Source organism: Manis javanica, chromosome 8 (assembly GCF_040802235.1).
Source record: "Manis javanica isolate MJ-LG chromosome 8, MJ_LKY, whole genome shotgun sequence".
NCBI classification, from domain to species: Eukaryota; Metazoa; Chordata; class Mammalia; order Pholidota; family Manidae; genus Manis; species Manis javanica.
This window is the reverse complement of record NC_133163.1, coordinates 92,886,720-92,905,538: the sequence shown is the minus strand read 5'-3', so window position 1 is coordinate 92,905,538 and position 18,819 is coordinate 92,886,720. Positions and strand designations below refer to the sequence as shown.

At 36.6% G+C, this 18,819-nt stretch overlaps 1 protein-coding gene across 4 annotated transcripts in view; it reads left to right on the top strand.

Moving 5' to 3' along the window:
* The window catches only part of TTBK2 (tau tubulin kinase 2), a 210,033-nt gene that overhangs the window by 161,877 nt on the left and 29,337 nt on the right, over positions 1 to 18,819 (top strand). For all 4 annotated transcript variants that reach the window (XM_037018911.2, XM_073211699.1, XM_073211700.1 and 1 more), the window contains 3 exons: positions 3,396 to 3,488; positions 4,854 to 4,979; positions 12,101 to 12,258. In XM_037018911.2, coding sequence (XP_036874806.2) covers positions 3,396 to 3,488; positions 4,854 to 4,979; positions 12,101 to 12,258 — 377 coding nt within the window. The remainder of the gene's footprint in view (positions 1 to 3,395; positions 3,489 to 4,853; positions 4,980 to 12,100; positions 12,259 to 18,819) is intronic.

Sequence of the window (18,819 nt, the reverse complement as noted above, 5' to 3'; positions counted from 1 at the left end):
TAGGATTGCCAATATAGCTACTAGAGATTACTTGTTTTTATTTTTTAAAATTTGAAGAGTAGAGATTTCTTCTAAAAGCCTTTCAAAATAGAGTGCTCTACTCTGTAACCTGCTTACTACTTGTTATTCATCTAACTTTGGTAGAGAAATTTGATAGTGTATAGCAGTGGTTCATCCCCTTATTTTCTGCCCCCCCAGCACACCTGAGCAGTGGAATGCTTTACAGGGACACAGCTTCGCAACAATGATTGTCAGTTTGTGGTAACACAAGATTGCAGCTGGTGGAAACTTTAGAGGTGCTTGTCTAATTTAAAAGATTTTCCAAATAATTCTAATATACTTATATACTTTCTTCCATATTCACTGATCCTGATTTGATCATTTATAAATGTAACATACTCCATGGGTTTTTTTTTTAACCTTAATCTTAAACTTTTAACATGAGTAATTCCCAAACAATAAAAGGACTTTTCAGAACATTTGAACTGTTGACTTCATTTCATTGTTGTCTTGCATTTTAGTCCTTTGTTAGTATTTGCTTTATCTCAATACTTTGAGAAAATTACTTTACTTTCTTCTGGTTCTGTGGTTGCTATTGAGGAGATCTTTCTGCATTTAAATGTTACTTTATATTTAAATTGACATTTTTCTTTGGCTACTTTTAATACCTTCTGTCATTGGTGTCCTGAAGATATTCAAATGTGCCTAGTGTAGATGTCTTTATATTTATTCTGTTTGGGATTTATTGTGCTACCTAAACCTGAATGTTCATGTCTTTCATTGATTCTGGAAAATTTGCAGATACTACTTCTTTAAATATTGCCTCTTTCCCTTTTTCTCTGTACCTTTTCCTCATCTCCAAATTGATGTGTGTTAGACTTTCTTCCATGCCTCTTAAATTCACTCTTTGCCTTTGTGTTACATTCTAGGTAGTTTCTTCAGATTTGTCTTCCAGTTCATTAATTCTTTTTTTCAGCTGTGTTTTTAACCTTTCCATTGAATTTTAATTTTTATAGTTGTGCTTTTTATTTCTAGATGTTCTTTTAGGTCCTTTTTCAAAGCTCATTGGTCTTCTAAGTTTTTTGGATGGAATATGCCTCCTTTCTCATAATTTTGATTCCATTTTTTGTTTAACCATTTTAAACAGGGGAGGGGTGAAATATGTGAAAGGGATAGAAAGGCATAAAATTTCAATCATAATATAAATTAGTCATAGGGATGAAAGTACAGCATAGAGAATATAGCCAATGATTCTGTAACATCATTCTATGTTGACAGATAGTAACTACACTAGTTGAGGTAAGGATTTAATAGTGTATATAACTATTGAATCACTATGTTGTATACTTGAAACCAGTATAATATTGTGTATCAACTATACTTCAATAAAAAAATTAAAAATAAACACATTTTAAACAGTCTTATTTCATATTTTATATCCTATAATTCCACTTTTGAAATTGTTGGATATCTAACTCTATTTATAGTTTCTCTTAATATTAGCTATGGTAGCCCAATCCTAATATATTTATAATTTCAAATAATGAGCTTATATTTGTTGGGGCTTAATCTATAGGACTTCTATGAGGCCTGAATTTAAGGATGCTTTTATCTCAAGAGCATTTTCATTTGTATCTGTCATTATTGCATGACAGGATCACCAGAAAACAATTTCTGGGCTAAGTTTCCCACACCATGCAAGCAGTATAATTTTTTTGTTTTATATTTGAAATGTACAATCAAGGTTTACATAGTAAGACCTCAAATTTCACAAATGTATCATCACATTTTATAATACCAGTTGTCAATATTTATTTAGAATTTAAATTTATTAAATACTTTTTAAAGCTATATACAAATTTTAGATAAAACTTTTGTTCATTTAGTGAGGATAGAAACAAATTCCTTCTCAACTTTTACTCTTAGGGTATGTTTCACAAGCAGTATACATTTAAATGCCAAATCTGATTGAGAGGCAGACCTGTACTAACAAAATCTCAGGACAAATTTTTTTTAACCATTTACTTTATTTGTCTCTTGATAGTGGTTACATTATACAGAAAATAATTATTTACAGAAAAAGATTCCATTTTGCAATTATATGACGTGCATACCAAATTTTGTACCAAAGGTAGCCTTGTGAGGGTCCTTGTTGTATGGTGAGGCCCAGGGTTGGGAGAGAGTGTTTCAGTTACCCCAGTTAGGATGGCCACCATCCAAAAGACATCAATTGTTGGCAAGGATGTGGAGAAAGGGGAACCCTCCTACACTGCTGGTGGGAATGTAAATTAGTTCAACTATTGTGGAAAGCAGTATGGAGGTTCCTCAAAAAACTAAAAATAGAAATAGTATTTGACCTAGGAATTCCACTCCTAGGAATTTACCCTAAGAATGCAGCAGCCCAGTTTCAAAAAGACATATGCACCCCTATGTTTATCGTACCACTATTTACAATAGCCAAGATATGGAAGCAACCTAAGTGTCCATCAGTAGATGAATGGATAAAGAAGATGTGGTACATATACACAATGGAATATTATTCAGCCATAAGAAGAAAACAAATCCTACCATTTGCAACAACATGGATGGAGCTAGAGGGTACTATGCTCAGTGAAATAAGCCAGGCAGAGAAAGACACGTATCAAATGATGGACTAACAGTTACCAAAGGGAAAGGGACTGGGGAGGATGGATGGGAAGGGAGGGATAAGGGGAAAAAGGGGCATTATGATTAGCACAACACACATAATGTAGGGGCAGGGCACAGGGAAGGCAGTATAACCAGAGAAGACAAGTAGTGATTCTATAGCATTTTACTACATTGATGGACAGTGTCTGTAATGGGGTATGAGTGGGGACTTGATAATGCGGGGAATCTGGTAACCATAATGTTGCTCATGTAATTGTACATTAATGATGAAAAAAAAAAAACACACTAGATTTACCATTTTAACCATGCTTAAGTATACAATTCATTGGTGTATTGTATAAATATTTCATTATGCAGTGGATTTCTAGAACTTACTCATTTTGCAACACTGAAACTATATACCCATTAAACACTAATTCCTCCTCCTTTGCCTCAGCCTTTGACAAGCTCCAGTCCCTTAATTCTTTATGAAGTCATTTATTAATGGGCTGTTAATTATATTATTTCCAACATTTCTTGGTTTTGGGCTGTTCCTTGTATCAAAAAGTTTTTTAGTATATCTGTTCTGCCATTTAGATTGCTATATTGCTATGTAGATACACACATATATTTAGTAGATAATTTTATGTAAATACATTAAAATTTTTAAGCCTAATAAGATGAAACAATGATTAAACCTTAGACAATGTAATATACTCACTGCAGGTGGCAATGTAATGTGATTGAATTCTGTTTTGCTTATGAAGGAAATGGGAAGACATGATGACCTTTGGTCCTTATTCTACATGTTGGTGGAGTTTGTGGTTGGTCAGCTGCCTTGGAGAAAAATAAAAGACAAGGTAATTTTGGAAATTAAGTAGGTGTTCCCATACCCAAATCTAATCTTGTCTGGGGTTTCCCCACACATACCAGGCAGTTCTCAGACACCAGCAGGGTGTCTGTCACTATCCACCCAGAGATAACATCAGATTCCACAGGTTAAGGGTTCCATCCTACAATGCTGCACCCCTACCGCCCCATTTCAGACACCACTTGCAAGGCCCAAGCTGTTATCTGTGTCACTCAGCTACAGACTGGAGATTCCAGTGACCGCCTCCTCAGGTTCAATTATTTGTTAGAGCAGCTCACAGAAGTCAGAGAAAGACATTTACCAGTTTATTAAAGGATATGATAAAGGATACGAAACAGCAGCAAGATGAAAAAATATATAGGGCAAGGTCCTGAACAGTGGAGCCTCTGTACTCGTGGAACTTGAGGTCTGGCTTGGTGGCATATGGAAGTGTCTGTTTCCCCAAGCATGGAAGCTCTCTGAAAATAAGGACCGAAAAGATATTCTCTTGTTTTATTATGGAGGCATCATTATATATTAATGATTGGTTAAGTCATTGGCCACTGGCTGATTCAATTGCCAGACCCTCTCCCCTTCCTAAAGGTTGGGGGGGTTATTGAGGAGGGACTGAAATCACATGGTTGGTCCTCCTGGCTTCCAACCCTCACCCTTGGGTAGCATACAAAATTTGCCTTTTTAGATAACAAGAGACCCATTTTACCTTTATAGCTCTGAAACATTTTTAGGAACTGTGGATAAGGACCAAATATGTATCTGCATTATATTGCAGAAATGGAAATGGAAATGTCAGTTTTTGTAGGGAAAGGAATAAAAATTTATCTTGGTTAGGCATTTTAGTTCAGTTTTTTACCTATAAGAATTATAATTTATATCACATTCATTATATCCCAATAAGTATATTTTCCTATGAACCGGTATTAGAGATCTAACCAGTGTTCTGACTTTTTCTGTATACATGGAGAATAGATACTAATTTAATCACTTCTGATTTGATTTCTAGTCCTCCCTCTTGGCTAGTTCTCTGTTTTTCTTTCTTAAAAGTCAATTAAGTTTTGAACTCTAAATATATGTGTTAATAAAGAAAAGTAGACCAGATTTAAGATCAACCCATTTTATGGGGGGAGCTATCAGTTCACTGATGCAGAACTCTGTTACCCTTTTGGTTCTTCTTACAGTTTTCCCCCCTTTAATGCAGTGTGCATAAAGCTGTTAGTAAGAGCTCAGTTCTTGCTTTCTAGTTAATTATCCTCTATCTGATTCCCCAGTACATACCCTTGAGACTGTTACAGAGAGGCTCTTAATGTATAGCTGCCAAGAGAAATTCACTTTGGTTCCTTTTCTCTTTTCTTCCCAGGAGCAAGTAGGATCTATTAAGGAGAGATATGAGCACAGGCTTATGTTGAAACATCTCCCTCCAGAATTCAGCATCTTTCTGGACCATATCTCCTCTTTGGATTATTTTACAAAACCAGACTACCAGGTAATGATGTTTGTGAGTTCTGTGGGCTAATTCTTCTCTCTTGTTTAGTTTCTGTTTTCAACCACTGTAGCTTTGTGAGTGCTGTAAATGAATATGGGAGGTCCCTAGAATAATACTATTTCAGTACATGTTGAGAAATGTGGTGAAATTAACTGATGATGTTTCTGTGTTTCCTCCCTTTGGGATGAACATACTTCGTTAGAGTTTTAGATTTGTTCATAATTTAATGCATTTTATTGTTCATGCTGTGATTCATCTGGTGTAGAGAATTACTGGCAGTTCAGATTATGTAAATCCTGTAGCTAATTTTTTGACCAGAAGGAGATGTCCAACTAGGTAGTGTATTCATTGAGGGCATGAGGGCTGCATATTATATGTTAATATGCTATGGGACAACAGTCAGTGAAGTTATTGGCTCCATTTAGTCTGTGGTCAGTGAATCATTTCCTTAGAGCATCAGTTAATGAGGCCTTAGGAAGATTGACTAGGTTTACCACAAATTGCATCCCTAATCCCAAAGTGCTGTATTTCAAAAGATTCTATTGCTGTCAGGGAGAACTTGGTCAGAGCTAAATGCAGAATAATCACTACCACTGAAAACAAATGAAGCCACATGTAGATTAAAAATAATGATATATTAGTGTATCATTTTATCTACAAAGATAAAATATAGACTACTTCCTGTTAATGGAAGTTTTACATTCTTAATTGTTGTTAGTGTTGCCCAGTCGAAAGACTGTCTACAGCATAATGAATTTATTCACATATAGTACCTATTTCTGTGTGAAACTGCAGCTTTTGTATAAGATATAAATAGGATATAAAGCAGAGAGGTAACATACAACCTTGGGTCCTTAGTGACTTTAAGTGAGTGTGCTTCTCGTCTTCTTTCCTGTATGGCTATTTGCAGTATCAACTGTATGGACTGTCTAAAAAATAAAGAAAGGACATTGTATTGAGATACTCTGGAATATGTTCTTAAATTTTCATTATGTATGTATTTTCTGAATAGCAGTGAGTTCACATCACTTGCAATAAAATAATGAAATTATATCTGTAAGACTAGATTCCGGAGGAACTGGAAAATGTTCCAACTTTCCCATCTTGGGTGCTGATAATTTCTTATTGACAAAGTTTTTATGGGAGAATAAAAATTTAGCACAGCAGAAAACTTTTGATCACATTCTCTGCTTAGTTATGTCTAAAATCTAAAGAAGACTGTCATGTTCACCAACTAAAGTTTGAACTTAGACCTGTAATTTAAGTCAACAAATCATTGTTCTCAGGTTTTTCATTTAAACATTTTCTTAGGGCTCCTCTTTGTTTCTGTCACTTAATAATAAAATACAGTAATTTTCCTATTTTTGGAAGAGTAAGAGCAGGTGTAACACTTTTTTTTTCACAGAGTTCATAAATAATCTGGTTCTTTCTTGCTCTCTGACCTGTCATAATCAGCGAATGGGAGCAGAAGGCAGATGGACAGGAGAAAGATAATTGGGAAAAAGATATTGGTGTTAAGTGACTAGTGTGTTCTGATTACTAGTATCATGATGTCATGTTCCAAAAAGATCTGAGCTTTGCAGCTTCTGTCTTTTGCTTCCCTTGCAGCTTCAGTGCTGTGGTTTTTATTTTGAAAAAACTTACCTTGAATGCTTTTGTGAACTAATACTGTCTATTTAGTTAATTTTACAGTTTGGAATTTGTTCCTGAATTTGAGTTTAACTATAATCTTTCAAAATTTAAATTCCTTGTTGGACAAGTGTAGTGAAAAACAACAACAGTGAACCTCCTCCAGCAACAAGCAGAATACACACCAGTGCTCATTGTGACTGCCTCCCAGCTACATCAAGGGTCAAAAATAAAACTGTCTCCAACTGTATGTTCTGACCCAACACCAAAGCATCAAAGTGTTAAACAATGTTGTTTTACAAAGCCAAAGCTACTTTCACTTTGAATATCTGTGTTCTACAAATCTTTAAAAATCAGAATTTTTTGCCAGAAAACATTACTATCTAACAAGTTGCAAAAGGCCAACACCTTGTCCAGTAACCTACTAGGGCTCAGTCTGCCAGCAGGTATAGACCTAGGGAGAAGAGCTGTTTTGCTTTCTACCAGGAATCTTTTATGCATTTCTCAATTAGAATAAAAGCTGACACTTAACTTTTGGAAAGAGCTATGATGTTTTGGGAAATTACATCCAAGCTTATCACTACTTAGTGTGTATGTGTAAGTCTGTCTTCCCAGCTGGCTTTTAAATCCTGGAGGTACAGCAATATCTTATTTTATTTTTTTATCCTGCATTGTCCTGGCAATGTGCCTGACACTTAAATTTTCAAGAAATTTTAGAAAAATTGAATTGAATCTTAGTTTGCCTAATAGTTCCTACTCAGGAAATAGAAGAAAAATCAGCTCAATACTATTTTCTGTGTAATATCAGAATTATAGCCAAGATTAAAGCAGATATTGTATTAGGACTATTGTTTTTATTATTAGGTTCTGAAAAAGCACAGCAACTGTAAGAGACCAAAAAGTGCTGGGCCAAGAATCTCTTCAGGTGATAAAATTGCATAGATCTGTGTATACACATGCCTGTACAGATACACCAGTGCATGTGAAACTGGTGAAATTCGATTGTGGGTTGTACAAATGTTCTTTTCCTGGCTTGATATTGTACCCTAGTTACTTGGTATTTTACCATTGAGGCAAACTGGTTGAAAGGGACTTCTCTATACTATTTTTGCAATATTCTATTAATCTTCAATTATTTCAAATTAAAAGTTAAAAAAAATGTTGGGCCAACATTCAGAAATGTAGGTAGAGGTAAAAATACTGTCTTCTTGTTGCCGCCTTATAATTTAAATAAATCCTTTTAAAGTGTTTTGAGAAAGGAAAACATCTCTGAAGGGTGTCAAAGAAAATCTTAACCTTGAATTCCACCACAGGAGTTCACCTGTAGGTGATACTATTATTAGTTAATGAAAAACTAAGACAGTAAATTCAGATCGGATAAAGAAGAACCCTTGGGGGCACAAAAAATCTCAGTAGTAATGTAAGTTGGTCACAGGGATAGTAGTACAGCAAGGAGAATATGGTCAGTGATTCTGTAACATCTTCCTATATTGACAGATAGTAACCACACTAGAGGGGATGAGGATTTAATAATATGGGTAACTGTTGAACTACAGTATTGTATATTTGAAACCAATATAAGATTATATATCAGTGACACTTAAATTTTAAAAATCTAGGTATCACTAAAGATGTTATCAAACTAAAAGAAAAAGGAACTCTTGGTACCTTTACACATTATTGTCACAATAATGACACAAAGCAATGTCACAATAACACTTGGGTGTATTACTACCCCCATCTTACAGAGACTTTAGACATGTTTCCTGGGAAAACTAGTGTGCTAGAAGTGGTATCTGAACCTATTTATGACCCATTCAAAAAGGTCCAGTCTCTTTCCAGTTTATCATCCTGCCTTCCTTAGAGAGGTGGCCACAAACAGCAGGCACTATGAAGTAAATGTTAACAACTGGTTAATAGAAATGCAGTGAAAGAACTAAAAAGTTATATGAACAATTATCAGAAATTATTGTCAGTAAGTAAAAGGATCACATGATCCTGACAGAAGAACACAAAACTATCTTTATAGAGTCTTCAAATGCTGTTAATGAAACACATAAGTATATACACAGTTAGTGAGCCTGAAACTAAAATGTATATACCCACTGGTTTACACACTGCTACAACATTGCTAATGTCAGAAGATCTGATGGAGAGGAAATCCAAAGCTGTCAAGCTTCATTAATCTTGGAAATATACTTCCCAGGTTTTGGGATAGGACTGTTTAAACAGACATTACATCAAGGTGCAGCAGGCTTACCTCTTGCTTTGGAGAACTTAGAGCCATTTTAGGATCCTTGGCTCTGGTAACATTGGAGTTAAATTTTTCAGAGGGCATAGGCAGGCTGCTTGTGAAGTAAACAGATATGAGGTTAAAGTAGGAAATAACGGGGAACGTCCCATAGAATGGGGGTCAGGGGAGGCCTCTGTTTCTTTTGTTCTGTGCCCTCCACCCTTCTGCTGCCGATCTCCAGTGTTACCATCATAGGAACAAGCTGTTTCTTGAGGCCCAGTGGCATATGCTACACTTCCTAAAGCAAGCAATATTTGGATAAATGTAAGAAAATAATCTATGATAAAAGGACATCTGGCGTGGAAACTGTGGAGGACCATGCCTGTTGCAGCCCAGTACAAGCCAAGTGCTCACACAGCAAGGCAGATGCTGCTTCAGGCATATGGGCTCCACTCTTCAGGAAGCATGCATCTTGCTCTGTGAGAACCTCTGAGAACCTTGATTTCCAGAGTCAAGAGAGACTAAGGCCTGCCCCTTCGGTTCCCCTTTGATGGGTCTCAATCCATCTTCCTTTCCTCCCTTGTGTTTTCTACAGCCCTCTGCATGTGACAGTTTGGGGAAGTCTAAGCTAGAACATGGGTAACTTACATCAACAAAAACATGACCAAAATGAAAATTCGCAGGTTTTATAACTATGCCATTTCCATTTCCTTTTTACCTTTTAAGTTTTCCTTTTCTTCATGTATTGTTTTTTTCTTTGGGACTTAAAGGTAGGGTCATGTGAATCTTTTAGTATTTATTATTACAAATAAACATTTGTTCTTGAAATGTTTAGAATAGCTGTGTAAAGGTTCTTAAACCACAGTTCCAATATGGGTTTTTTTCCCCCATACCACTAAGCATTCCTCTGACACCAGGTGGATATCCTGTAGCTTCAACTCAGTTTTACATGATTTAGCTGGAGATACATAGCTTCAAATGCCAGTTGCAAGTCCTGGTTATCATCTGTACTTCCCCAACTGGCTATAAATAAGATTCCCATGGACCCCTTCCTTAGGTTTGATTAATTTGCTAGAGTGGCTCACAGAACTCAGGAAACAAGTCTTCTCACTAGGTGATTTAGTGTTTTTTTACTGAGGATGTAGCTCAGGACAGCCAGGTGGAAGAGATGTGTAGGGTGAGGTATAGAGAAAGGGTATGGGGCTTCCCTGCCCTCTCTTGAGGACACCATTCTTTCAGCACCTCCACCTGTCACCTACCCGGAAGCTCTCTGAACCCTGTCCTTTGGGGTTTTTATGGAGGCTTCATTTCATAGGTATGACTGACTAGATCATTGATCATTGGTGATTGATTTAACCTCAAGCCACTCTCCCCTCCCCTAGAGGTCAGTGAGGTAGGACTGAAAGTTCCAACCCTCTCATCACATGGTTGGTTCTTCTGGTGACCAGCCTCTGTTCTTGGGTGCTTCCTTAAAATCACCTCATTAACAAAAACCCAGCTTGGTGGAAAGGGGCTTGTTAGTAATACAAGACACCCATTTCAATCTTATGGCTCTGAAGCGATTTCAGGAACTGTGGGCAGAGGCTGAATATAACAAAAGATGCTCCCATTGCTCTTACCTCACAGGAAGTTCCACGGGTTTTCAGTGCTGTGAGTTAGGAACCTGGACAAAGGCCAAATATATAAGAAAAATGTATTTTGGTCATCTGAATGACCAAGTATATATTTCTTACAAACATGACATCACATTATTATATATAAGGCATTGTGTTAGTTCGAGTGATGAGCAAGGTCACTGTGTACTGGCCTCTTGGAGTTCACAGTCTGGGTAGAAGAGAAATCAATTAATAATCAGAAATAACTCTACATCTAAAACTGATAGCATTTGACCATCTTCTTGTTTAGGTGGTTTCTTTACTTGGCATCTAGAACCCTGCATATTTGGTGTTCCTACCTCATTGGCCAGTCTTTCTTGGTTTCCCTTGCTGAGTCCTCTTCTTCCCATCTAAGTGTTGGAGTGCCACAGGCCTTAGCCCTTGGACCTCTTTGCTACCTACTTAATCTCCTTAGGTTATATCATCCAGCCCTATATCTTTAAATAATACTTATTAATATCTATATGCTGATAACATACATATTAAATTTGTATCTGTATTCCCTATTCCTCTCTGAACTCCATACTCACTGGTTTTCATCTCAGTAAACAGCACCACCATTTATCCAGTGGTTCTGAAATCGAAATTACTCTTTATTCTTTTGTATTCTCCAAGCTTTCATCTAATCAATTAGCAGTATCTGTTGCTACAGCTCATGTCCAAATCTTACCACTTCTTACCACCTCCACTGTTATGCTAGTTCAACTGACAGGAGGCTCCTATTGGTCATCTGTCCCTAGGACCCTTATCCCCATCCCCTGTGTATGGTATGTGTTCTACACTCACCGCCAGAATAATCTTCTTAAAGCTTAAAACAAACCTTTGGAAAACCGTTCAATACAGAAGTGCTAATTTTGGGTCTCGGGCAGGAAGTCTCTGAGAATACTAACAGAGTAAGTGAAATGATGAGGAGAGAATGCAGCCGTAATCATAAAACTGAAAATGGTGCATATTGTCAGCAAGTATGTACAGGAAATACTTTAATAGTATAGGAAGGTCTTTGTGAGATCTTTCTCAAGATCACATCAGATTTTAAAATTTAAAGGCAAAAAAAATAAAATTTTGTATAATATAAATCAAATAATAGGGCAGCTTTCTTTGGGACACACAAACACACACACAGTTTAAGAATTTTTCAAACCCACAAAAAAATTGGAAGAAAGCACACTGAGTGTCTAAATACCACTTAATCTGGACATACCAGTTGTTAACACTGTTCATTCAAGTTGAACCATATAAAAATGCTCCTTTTTGACAAAAAAAGAAATCACAATAGATGTTGAAATGGAGTAGATACATACACCACACGTTTCCTTTGGCCAAAGCATCTGCAAGTAGGTATTAGATATGTTGCTTCATTATGTATCTTCCAAGAACAAACACATTCTCCTACATAACTACAAATCAGTACTTCAACTGTGAAAAGTCAACATTAATTCAATATCATCATCCACATATAGTTGACATTCCCCTATTTGTACCATCAGGCTTTTAAAAAAAAGTCCTACTAAAAACTAATTTACAAGTCTGCAGTGCTTTCTCTTGGAAAATAAAGTGCCTTTGTTAACTGTTAGCTTACTCTAATTTTTTTCTTTGTGGTTTAGCTTCTTACATCCGTGTTTGACAACAGTATCAAGACCTTTGGAGTAATTGAGAGTGACCCTTTTGACTGGGAGAAGACTGGAAATGATGGCTCCCTAACCACCACCACTACGTCCACCACTCCTCAGCTGCACACCCGCCTGACCCCGGCAGCCATTGGGTATGTCCTAAACAGACCATTTAGCAAAACCCTGCCTTTCCTGGATGAGTATTAGCAGAAATGTCTTTTATTTCACCCAGATTCCTGAGATATCATAGGGGAAAGCCTGTGGATTTCCTTGTAACAGTGCTCTTAAATATGCCTTTGTTTGGACTACTTTTCTCAGAAAGTACAGATGTAATTATACTGTGAAGTGGTTGCTTAGAGCTTGTGTGACTTGTTGATGTCAGATTTACAGTGAGTTTTCTTCAAAATGAGAAGGGGCATCTGTTGCATTTACTTATAGAGAACATACAGGACCCTGGAAAGAATGAACTACAGTTACATCTAACTATACTGTGCTTAAGTTTAGTGGGAACAGTGCAAGTAGTTTGTTCCTCTTAAGAAAGTGATATAATTTTCAAAGTGTATTAAGAACAAGTTATGGTGTATTTCCAGTTTCTTGGTTTTTTGTTTTTGTTTCTAATGTTTTCTTCTTTGCATGTGTTTAATACTTTTTTTCCTTGTCTTTTTTTCTGACTCATTTTTTGCCTACACTGGTTGCTTTAAACTGTTGAATTTTTAAAAAGAGATAAATAGGGATAATCTTCATATAATGTGAGCTAATTGGGACATTTTATCAGTAATCTATTGCTTTGATTTTATATTAAAAGGTGAGATCACTAGATCTTTCTGACTCCAAAAAGCTTACATGGACTCGTGGAACTGGAGTGATATACCTAATTAGCTAGTTTAAGAGTTTTTAAATGTGGGACTCTGACTAGCTACATCAGAATCACTACAGATGTTTGTTTAAAATATCTGTGGGGCCACCCCAGATCTGCTAATCAGAAAGGGTTCCAGCACCAAAGTTCCTATCCATCGAATGTTTCTCTTGCTTACCTGAGTTTGGGACCCAATTAACTAGTCTAGTCACCCCATTTTACAAATGAGGAAATAATCCTAACATGGAGTGAATTATCCCACTTCAGATAAATATTAGTGACAGAGCTAGAGCCCATTCTAGAAATTTCATCTCTTGTTTTAGAGCTTTTGTCCTCCTCCTTTGATTGTTTTTGATAGTAGATAAATCTCAGACTTGCAAAACTCCAGGTGATAAGACTTCAGGGTAGCTGAAGTCAATGTGAAGGCAGTTTAAGATCCCATATTTCAGTGTTTCCTCCTAAAATAAGACAGAATTACAAGAAAAGAAAAATAAAACTTCATAAAAACTATGTTCTCAGCATAATTTGAAGACAGAGGATGCCCAGACTTCAACATAACTCCTAAGTAGAAAGAGAAAAAACAAAACACCAAGTCTTGTGCAGTATCTCTGATGTTCCTGCCTCACCCAAACCTGCCATGAGGCTTTGTAAAAGCAGATCAGTTAAAACTGTAAGGAAGAGGAGAATTAGCAATGGGACTTAAGTTTGATCTAAAACTAATACCAGAAAGACAAAGCCCATCCTAAGAATTAAAATACAAAAAAGTGTCCAAGTAATCAGATCATAAACTACAGGGTAATAAAAATATGGATGATTTAAAACACATAGCTTCTGGGGAAGAAAAAAGACAAAAAAGAAGGGAGAAGCCCCCTTGTCTGTTGAATGATGAAGGAAAGAACATGTATCTTATTAGGTCCAATCAGGAGAGAGAACAGGGAAAGATGGTGCAAAGAATTATTACCTGTACCATGAAATTGGTGTAATACAGGATTGGTTCTTAAGTACAACTGTAGAGAACACAGGAATAGCAAATATAAAGTGCAGCTCCTGCTCTTAGGGCTGATATTAAGCATCAGCCCCCATCCCAGGGCTGAAGTCCTGCCCTTGTTGAAGAGGGTGTGCCCATTGCTCATTGGATGGCAGGGAAGTCACTTTGATGCCCCACTAGTCGAGTCTGGTGAAATTCTGCCCTCTGTGGTGCCAGAGAAGGCTCTCTACTGGAGGTGTCTCACTGGAGCTGATCTGCTGTGGGACTTCCCATAGTGGGGATTGCTCAATGAAGGTGTTGTTTGCTGCACCCTGTGTTCTGCTGGAGATGGGCACTGAAGATGCTGGAGGCTGCAGGAGCCCTGCTCTGGGGTCAGCCACATGTGCTGGGCAAGCTTGCCAAGCTGCACTTGGGATGTGAAGCAAAACATTTTCCCCCTGCAGTGTCTCTCCAGTGCCATCTACTGACAAAGCTCCATTGCCAGCAGGCAAATGAAGATACTTAAAAGGCTCAGATCCACTTTCACAGAACACACAAAAAGGATGAATTTGGGTCTGAAAGGCAGTAAATCAATAATTGCAGAGGGGCAAAAGGGAAATAAAATTTAATATCAACAAAAAAAGAGAACTATAAAGTCAGAGGACACACACTATCTCCCTGACCACAAAAACAAATAAAAAACCACTATTTGGATTGTGGTATAATGACAGGCAGCACCAATTAAACTAGAAATCTTATAAAACACTCCAGTGCTACAAAAGTGAATAAGAAAAAGATTTTAAAGATTCATAAAGTGTAATTGCAAAAAACCAAAAAAGAAAATCTAATATATATTAAATAGGGAAATTTCCTCTCAGAAAAAGAAGAAAAATGCAAGATAAACATCCAAATAGAATTAAATATACTCATGCATTTAAGGATATTGAAAACCACCTTGAATCAGAAATCTAAAAACTAAAACAGAAATAGACCCCAAAAGAGGTAGGGGAGAGGATGAAGGAGAGAAAAAGGAAAAGAGGGAGAGGAAGACTAAAGTAAGAGTTAATTAGACTCAGGAAAGAAATGGAAGAAAAAGATGTCTCAGCATTGAATAAATTACAAAGTGTACAAAGGAAAATAGACTCAAATGAAAATGAAAGGGCATTGAATAAAGTCAGGGGGAAGAAGCCCCAAGAGAATGAAAATAAAATAATCATTTAAAAAGTCTAGAGAGAAAGCAATGCAAATGGAAGGCAAACAGAGAAGGACTAGCATTCATACTGTCAGAGTCCCTGAAGGAGAAAAACAAAACAATACCAATTAAAACTGAGAAATGCAATAGCAGAAGGTTAAATAAGAAAATGGGATAAGAGCATTTAAAAAGGTATATATCCAAAGGTGATGATTAAAATGAAAAAGCATACCTCAAATGCCAAAAAAAAAAAGTTTATAAATTAAACTGCAAAGAATACCCATCTTGTAGAGAAAGAAAAATAGCATATATAACAAAATACACAATTATAAGATGCTGTTACTTTCTGGGACCAGACATATCAGTCATAGCAATAAATGTGCATGGTCTTAATTAACTCCTCTATTAAAAGAAAAAATATTTGCAGTTTGGTTTATATATATGCATATGCTACATACAAGAGCCACACCTTGAAAAAAAAGGTGTTTTAGGAAAGGATGGACAAAGATATACAAGAAAAGTGGGATGCTACGAAAAGAAAAATGATCCTGATATCAGAAATGTAGAATTCAAGCCAAAAAAGCATTTAGAGTTACAAAGCAGGAAGGGCACTTTTTAATGCTAAGTGCCACAGTACACAGTTAGTATTTATATATATTTACTCACCAGAACTACAGTAGTCACCTTCAGGAAGCAGCAGCTATAGGAGATTCAAGGAAGCATACACAGAAACATACCAGTAATTGGAGATTTTAATATATAACTCAGGACAAGACAGATCAAGTGAACAGAGAACAAGAAAAAAAAGAAAAACAACGTGAACGATAAGGCAGATCTTATGCATTTTTTTCAAACTCTACCCTGATTATAGAGATTGCACCTTCTTCTCAAAAGCCCTGGAACATTCATAAAAATTGATCAGTTATTAGGTCACTAAGAAGGTCTCACATACAAGTAGTTCCATAAAGCTATCTGATCACACTTCAATAGAACTAGAAATTACTAACAAAAGCAAAAATATCAAAGGTTCTTCCACCTGGAAACTTAAAAACCTCCTATCATCTACTCGTGGTTAAAAGGGAAAATGCAAACTCAAGTTACAGGAAAATAATGATAATTAAAATACTACTATCAGACTCTGGGGGATAAAGTTAAGGCCAAGATCAGAGGAAAATTGATGGCATTAGACAAGGAGGTACATAATGTCAATAATGTACTGATGGCATTAATGCTGATAATCTGATTAAGGTGCTGGTAGCTGTAAAGTTACTAGTTTTCCCTTTGTAAATAATTAGTATCTTGTGAGAAGCTGTTTTGAGATTTTTCAAATAAACTTGTTTTCATCACACTTTTGCCACTAATTTTAGTATCCATCAGTGAATCTTGTCTGCAAAGTATTAGGCCCACAAGCCTACAGTGTGGCCCTTTAAGAAAAAATTTGCTCACCTTGAAATTAACCTCTGTTAACAGTTGATATGGTAGAATACCTGCAAAGCCCTAGAGAAGCAATGTTAAACAGACAACTGGCAATTTCTTAGTAGAGGGGAAAAGTAAATTCAAGAGAAGGTTAAGAAGAGGCTTTAGATCAGGAGTCAGCAAACCTAATCTATGAAGGGACCGATAGATATTGTTGGGCTCTGCTGTCTCCTACCCTATTGCTGCCACAGCAGCCGCAGACCATACGCAAATGAGTCAGCTTGGCCACGTGCCCCACACCTCATGTGCAAAAGTAGGTGAGTGGGCCAGATTTGGTTCCCAGGCCAGTTTGCTGACTCCTGCCTTAGATTATGGGGAGGGATTATGAGAAAGATATCTGTTCTCACTGTTTTCCTTGACATGCCTCCAGTTCTTCTATACATCTCCTTCCTTTTTTCCTAGCCTGCTTCTGCACTTTATACCCTGCCTGCACACACACACCGTATACTAATAATAGTCTCCCATATACATTCTCACTGATTCTTACTCCTAAACACAACACAATTTTCCTGGGAAGGAATTCTTTCTATGTCTCAAATTCCAGATAGATATTGGAGTTACAGCAGAAGGAAGAAAATAATTATGTTAAAGTGGGGGAGTAAATTCAGAGAAGAACCTGAGCCACGTGGAAGAGAGCCTGTGTGGAGAAGGTGGGAGTGCTCCTTCAAGTGTGTGGTATTCTCCTGAAGCGTAAGGGCTGAGGGGGGCTGGGATAGAGTACAGCAGGAGCAGCTCAGTAGGAAAGGCACGGCTTGTTCCTGAGGAGTGGAAGGAGGAAATGTCGAGGAAGTGGGGTAGTAGCAGAATAATAGCTCCGCGTGGCAAGAAAGGATCTGGAAGAACAGCGAGTGATTAAAACGGGGGAAAATGTGGGGCTGGTAGACTGAGCATCCTGAGTTCAGGTACTCATCCTTCTGCCTTAGGAATTCTTTCAGTAAACATTCTGATTACCATTTAGCACATACAGGTTATTGTCCGTTCTAATGTGTTGCATCAGTAAATAGATGATAACTTATATCTTTTAGTAGCCAATTTTAATTACTTTTATAAAAAATTGTTTCATTTGAACTGTTTTAAGCCAAATGACATTTTCACTATGTTCCCAATGTCAGAACTACAGGAGCTACTTTCCAAGACTATGATTTTTTTTCCTGGGAGCCATTATCAGTGCTTTTCTAGATTATATACCCATAACCCGGTAAAGTGGTTCCTCTTCTGTTATTGACTCCAGTAGGAAGAGGTGGTAGTGAAGGTCATCAAATCAGGTGGAGCAAGTACTTGAAAAATGGCTGATCTTTCTTCTCAGAGTGTAACATATTTATGACACCTGGGCCAGAGTGTAACCATTACCTTTAGAGTGGTTCACCAAGAAGATGCCTATTTTACTACCCATAATTGTGTCAGTATAATATACTGAAGACTGTTTTTTCTACTTCTAGACATCCCACATCACTTCTAAGAGAAGATTTCATTGTGTGCTATATATGTGTTTTGGCAGAAATATTTTTTAAAAAACCAAACTCATCTATAGAGTTATAGAACATTAGAGCTGGCAGGGCCTGATCACTTAGTGAATGATAACTAACAACTAGAAAATCCCTTTATGGGCCTGAAGTCTAAGAGAGAGCTGACCAACCATGTAAATAGGACATGACATTACTTTGGAAGAAATATATGGACAAGTGCCAATTAGTATTTTCTGTTTTGTTCCTGTCAGTTCATGAAGAACTGTGTGAACTGTATAATTACAGAATTTTTGGTTTCCCCTAGAGGGCACGAATTTCCTTTCTCCTCTTTATATCCCCAAAGCCTTGCATATAGTAGGTATTTAGTAAAAAGTCTGTAAGTGAAAAAGCAAATTCACATTTTATACTATTAAAAAATATAACTGATTTGATATCCCTGCTTATTATTATGACACAACATTTTCCTCTTTATAGTTTTTGTTATTCTCTAAGTAAAATGGTAAAGAATAGAAAACATTAAAATTGGAAAAGACTTCTTAGAGTGTAGAACAAATATTTTTAACTTGTAAAGTGATTGTTCAATCAGTGAGTTAGTAGAATTTGTATTTTTAAATCAGCTTGAAGATTCTGTCTGTAATCAAAATGTAGTTTTATTTTGAAGAATTAGCATGGCCTAAGTTTCCAAGGTTTTTGGTTTTGTTTTATGCTCTTAAGTCTATATACTTAACCAGTTAAATCCAGAAGCAGAATGTAGAA